Source organism: Arachis duranensis, chromosome 8 (assembly GCF_000817695.3).
Source record: "Arachis duranensis cultivar V14167 chromosome 8, aradu.V14167.gnm2.J7QH, whole genome shotgun sequence".
Taxonomy (NCBI): domain Eukaryota; kingdom Viridiplantae; phylum Streptophyta; class Magnoliopsida; order Fabales; family Fabaceae; genus Arachis; species Arachis duranensis.
The window spans coordinates 11,122,615-11,128,745 of NC_029779.3; the positions used below are offsets into that span (position 1 = coordinate 11,122,615).

Sequence of the window (6,131 nt, forward strand, 5' to 3'; positions counted from 1 at the left end):
CCTGCCCTTCCCCCAAGGTACGTCACCTTTTCACCTATCATTCTTCCCGCTTGCACACTAACTGACTAGAGCGTCGGAGTGTCTTTGCAGGTGGCACCCCCTCTTTCCTTTCACAACAAGAGCCCGACTATACGGCGAATCCGAACCCAGTACGATCGTAATCGAGGCGTTCTCACCCCGTCCAATAACCACCCGACCTGCCCGGTAACCGTTCACTGAACATTGGCGCCGTCTGTGGGGAACTCCTCAATGGACGTTGTGCCGGGTCCCTGAGATCAAGGCCGAGGAGCCGGGGCGGAAGGGGCAGCCTCTGTCGCCTCACTAAGAGGACGGCGAAGGTCCCCCCGACAACACACCGAACAGCACACGAGGATGCAACCTTTCGGGGGAACGGGCGGCGACAGCGCCATAATAATGCAGGAGCTACGTCACAGGGTCCAGAACCTGGAACGACAACTGGCCGACCAGGAGCGTGACGGACGAACCACCGATCCCAGCTACACCCCATCCCCTGAAAGCCAAGAGAGAGACTCCCACCGAAGCCGCCAACGACGCACCTCCGCATCCCGAACGGAAGCGGAGAGCACCCGTGAAGAGTCCCCGATCCCGAGAAGACGAAATGACACGATCATCTACTCCCGAGGCAGGGAAACGCGCCGCACGGCACGAGATCGCGAAGACGGGGAAGGGAGGTCCGGGAGGACACGACAACTTGTGATAATGGGCGTCACCCCATTCCACCGATCCATCCTCGAAGTCCGGTTGCCGAAACACTTCGACAAACCAACGGACATGAGGTACGATGGAACTCAAGACCCTCTAGAACACCTCACGGCCTTCGAAGCAAGGATGAATCTAGAGGGAGTAGGGGACGAGGTGAGGTGCCGAGCCTTCCCGGTAACCCTAGCGGGACCCGCGATCAGGTGGTTTAACGGCCTCCCGCAGGGATCCATCTACGGTTTCTCGGACATCAGTCATGCATTCCTGGCCCAGTTTACAACACGAATAGCAAAGGCAAAGCACCCGATTAACCTTCTGGGGATAACCCAGAGACAGGGAGAGCCGACCAGAAAGTACCTGGATCGGTTCAACGACGAATGCTTGGAAATCGACGGCCTAACCGATTCGGTGGCCAGCCTTTGCCTGACAAACGGCCTCCTCAACGAGAACTTTCGAAAACACCTTACCACGAAACCAGTTTGGACGATGCACGAGATCTAGACGGTAGCCAAAGAGTATATAAACGACGAGGAAGTCAGCCGAGTCGTGGCTGCCAATAAATGGCAATCCGGCTACGGCCAACCTCGGCAGCAGGGTAACGGAGAAAGACTAAAGGAACAAACCAGGGAAGAGGCGCCAAGCAAGGCACTGAGGTCGTTCCCCCGGGTCAGGAAATTCACCAATTACACTCCGCTCACTCTTCCCATCGTGGAAGTTTATCAACAAATAGCCGAAAAATGAATCCTGCCGAAGCCCCGACCACTCAAGGACCGCACGGGAGGAAACAAGAACCTCTATTGTGACTACCACAAAGGCTACGGTCACCAAACACAGGACTGCTTTGACCTGAAGGATGCACTAGAACAAGCGATAAGGGAAGGTAAGCTAGCAGCATTCTCCCATCTTATCAGGGAGCCGAGGAGGCGTTATCGCGACCAAGACGAAGAAGGCAAAACCCGTTCGTCAAAGCGGCGACAAGAGCCAGAAGACAGAGATCACGGCCTCACTGTGATAAACGTGGTGACGGCCAAAAATGCCGTGCCAAGATCCCGATCGACGCACAAGAAAGATGCTAAGGTCTTGGCGATCTCCTCCTCGTTGGTGCGAAACTCTAAGAAGCCTCCATCCATTTCTTTAGGCCCAGAAGACCAATGGTTCGACGACGCCCCAGAAAACCCACCCATGGTCATCACGGCCAGAGTGGGAACCGGTCTCGTCAAACGCATCCTTGTCGACACAGGGGCCGACTCGAACATCATGTTCCGCAACGTATTTGACGCACTGGGACTAAGGGACGCTGATCTGACGACTCACCAGCACGGGGTCATTGGATTGGGCGACCACTTCATCAAACCGGATGGAGTAATATTCCTGCCGATCTCGGTGGGACAGACTCAAGACCGAAGATCGGCGATGGCCGAGTTCGTGATCCTCCGAGATTCCACCGCCTATAATATCATCTTGGGAAGGAAGACGATTAACGATGTTGAAGCGATAATCAACACGAAGCTGCTAGTCATGAAGTTCGTTACCGATGACGGATCTATAGGGTCCATAAGAGGAGACCTTGAGACGGCAGTCGCTTGCGACAATGCCAGCCTCTCCCTTAGGAAGAAATCCAAAGAGGCGTCCGGTGTGTTCCTAGCCGACCTGGATGCCAGAGTAGACGACAAACCCAGACCGGAACCAGAAGGGGACCTGGAAAAATTCATGATTGGCGACACGGAGGAAAAATTCACGTTCATCAACAAGAACCTCCCGCATGAGTTGAAGGAGCGCTTGGTCGAAATGATAAGGGCCAATAGGGATTTGTTCGCCTGGACACCGGCCGACATGCCGGGTATAGACCCAAAAATTATGTCGCACCATCTGGCCGTCAAGCCGGAAGCACGCCCGATAGCCCAACGGAGGAGAAAGATGTCGACGGAGAGGACAGAGGAGGTGGCCAGGCAGACGGCCTGCCTCCTAGAAGCAGGTTTTATACGAGAAGTAGACTACTCGACGTGGCTCTCGAATGTAGTTCTAGTGAAAAAACACAACGGCAAGTGGAGAATGTGCGTAGACTACTCTGACCTTAACAAAGCATGCCCTAAGGATTGCTTCCCCCTCCCTAACATAGACGCACTCGTCGATGCTGCGGCGGGCTACCGTTATCTAAGCTTCATGGACGCCTACTCCGGTTACAACCAGATACCGATGCACCGTCCAGACGAAGACAAGACCGCGTTCATAACGCCGGGGGGAACCTTCTGCTATAAGGTGATGCCATTCGGCCTAAAAAATGTAGGGGCAACATACCAAAGGTTAATGAACAGGATATTCCACGACCTCATAGGCAAGACAGTTGAAGTCTATGTGGACGACATCCTCGCGAAAACAACGCGACCCGACGACCTCTTGAATGATCTGGCAACTGTATTCGCGTCTCTCCGACAACACGGCATGAGGCTGAATCCCCTCAAATGTGCCTTTGCCGTGGAAGCTAGAAAATTCCTGGGATTCATGATAACTCAGAGAGGGGTAGAAGCCAACTCGGAGAAATGCCAAGCGATACTACAGATGAAGAGCCCGGGTTGTATCAAGGACGTCCAAAGGTTGGCAGGGCGGCTGACCTCATTATCCCAGTTTCTCGGTGCATCGGCAACAAAGGCCTTACCATTCTTTAACCTCATGAAGAAAGGGATAGCGTTCGAGTGGACACCCGCATGCGAAGAAGCCTTTCGGCACTTCAAGAAAATCCTGGCGGCACCCCTGGTCCTCGGGAAGCCGAAGGATGGGGAGCCATTATACCTGTACCTCGCCATAACAGGAGAAGCCCTGGCCGCAGTTCTGGTGCGAGAAGAAGAGAGGGCTCAACAACCAGTCTATTTCGTAAGCAGAGCCCTGCAAGGGGCAGAATTAAGGTACAACAAACTGGAAAAGCTAGCTCTAGCACTCTTGACCTCCTCACGGAGGTTAAAGCAATACTTCCAAGGTCACCAAGTTGTCGTAAGAACGGACCAGGGAATCCGGCAAGTACTTCAAAAACCCGACTTGGCGGGAAGGATGATGACTTGGTCCATTGAACTTTCCCAATACGACATACGATACGAGCCCCGGCAAGCCATCAAGGCGCAAGCGATGGCAGATTTTCTAGTAGAAGTAACGGGGGATCCGACCGAAGAAACGAGCACACGGTGGAAGCTCCACGTGGACGGAGCCTCCAACCAAACGTTTGGGGGCGCCAGGATTATCCTGGAAAGCCCGGTTGGAGTTGTATACGAGCAGTCGATTAGGTTCGAATTCCCCATTTTGAACAACCATGCAGAATACGAAGCTCTTATAGGGGGCTTAACCCTAGCAGCGGAAGTCGGAGCAACAATGTTGGAAATATGCAGCGATTCTCAGGTCGTCACCTCCCAGGTAAACGGGAGCTATCAAGCCAAAGACTCGTTATTACAAAAGTACTTGGAAAAAGTCAGGAACTTAAGCCAAAAATTTGAGGAGGTCACGGTCCACCACGTGCCAAGAGAAAGGAACACACGGGCAGACCTCCTATCAAAACTGGCCAGCACCAAACCGGGAGAAGGCAACCGGTCTCTCATCCAAGGTATGACGAGGGAGCCGGCAGTCACCTTGCATTTGGCAAGGCTGGGCTCTTCATGGCTAGACCCCATCACCAACTTCTTAGAAAATGGCAAACTCCCTGACGATGAAAAGGACGCCGTGAAACTGAGAAGGGAAGCAGCTAAATATGCAGTCATTCAAGGACAGCTATTCAAGAAAGGGTTCAACCGGCCCCTACTGAAGTGCTTACATCCCGACGAAACGGACTACATCCTCAGGGAACTCCATGAAGGCTGCTGCGGACACCACATAGGAGGCAAAGCCCTAGCAAGAAAACTAATTCGAGCTGGATACTATTGGCCGTCAATGATGGCAGACTCCAAGGAGTTCGTCAAAAAATGTGTCAAGTGTCAAGAGAACGCCAATTTCCACAGGGCGCCGGCCTCCGAGTTAAGCCTGTTAACGTCCTCCCGACCATTCTCGCAATGGGGAGTCGACCTCTTGGGGCCATTCCCAGTCGGTCCCGGGCAAGTCAAGTACCTCATAGTCACCATTGACTACTACACCAAATGGATAGAGGCCGAGCCGCTGGCCAGCATATCCTCATCCAATTGCAGGAAATTCATGTGGAGGCAGGTGATAACACGATTCGGGATTCCAGAAGTTGTCATCTCGGACAACGGCACACAATTCACCGACAAGAAGTTCACGGAATTCCTCACCGGCCTGGGCATAAGACAGAAGTTTTTCTCGGTAGAGCACCCCCAAACAAACAGACAAGTGGAGTCCGCGAACAAGATCATCCTACTAGGACTCAAGAAGCGATTGGATAACAAAAAGGGTGCTTGGGCCGACGAGCTAGCCTCGGTGCTCTGGTCTTACCGAACAACTGAACAGTCCTCCACCAAGGAAACTCCTTTCCGACTAACATACGGGTTAGACGCGGTGATACCCGTGGAAATTGGGGAACCGAGCCCCCGGCTACTTTTGAAAGGAGTAGAGGAAGCCGTGGAGAAAGACCTAATAGATGAAGCCAGAGAAATGGCCCATTTGACAGAGACGGCGCTGAAACAAAGAATGGCCCTACGCTACAACACCAAAGTGCTCAAAAGGGAATTCGAGCCGAACGATCTCGTCCTAAGGCGTAACGACATCGGCCCACCGACCCCAGGAGCAGGCAAGCTGGCGGCAAACTGGGAAGGCCCCCTATAGAATCAAAAAAGTGATGGGTAAAGGCACTTTCAAGTTAGAAAGGCTCGATGGCAAGGAAGTCCCAAGAACATGGAACGCGAACAACTTGAGAAGATTCTACTCCTAGCATATGAGGCGACATGCCGACCAATCGAGCTAAGTAGTTAATTCGCAAATTTGCACTAGTTATGCCCTATGGGCCTTTTATGCGATTACCGAATAAGATATACTTGTGCAAATTCTCTCTTTTGTTTTGTTCACCTTTTCTAGACAACCCGCTCCACAAGCGAATTCATTACAACTCGACAACGATGCGCGGCACCGGGACTGATCACCCCGGGAGCCCATCAACTGCCGCAATAGCAAATGGCTACACTAAAAAGCCACGACCCGATAATATAAACGACAGCTATAAACCAATAACGGTTAATAGAAATGATAACACGACAAGGCGAATAAGAAAGTATTAACTACGGTAAAGCGGACAAACGACCAAAAAAGTCAATTGTTCACAAAAGCCAAAACGAAACGGCTAAACCGAAAAGTTTTACACAGGAAAAGAATATTCATTTCTTAGGAACGTCAACAATCTTGCCATCTTTGATCACTTTGAAAACACCAATCGTCGACGTGTCGAAATCGGGGGCAACAATTTTGACCTGAGCCTTAAGGGT

The 6,131-nt window shown here is 52.2% G+C and overlaps 1 protein-coding gene across 1 annotated transcript; it reads left to right on the forward strand.

The window, feature by feature from the left end:
* Positions 1-372: 372 nt before the first annotated feature.
* Positions 373-5,927, forward strand: LOC107460736 (uncharacterized). The gene is made up of 3 exons (XM_052253239.1): positions 373-1,197; positions 1,474-5,443; positions 5,728-5,927. Exons 1-3 carry the CDS (start codon positions 373-375, stop codon positions 5,925-5,927), a joined length of 4,995 nt encoding a protein of 1,664 aa, XP_052109199.1.
* Positions 5,928-6,131: the final 204 nt, after the last annotated feature.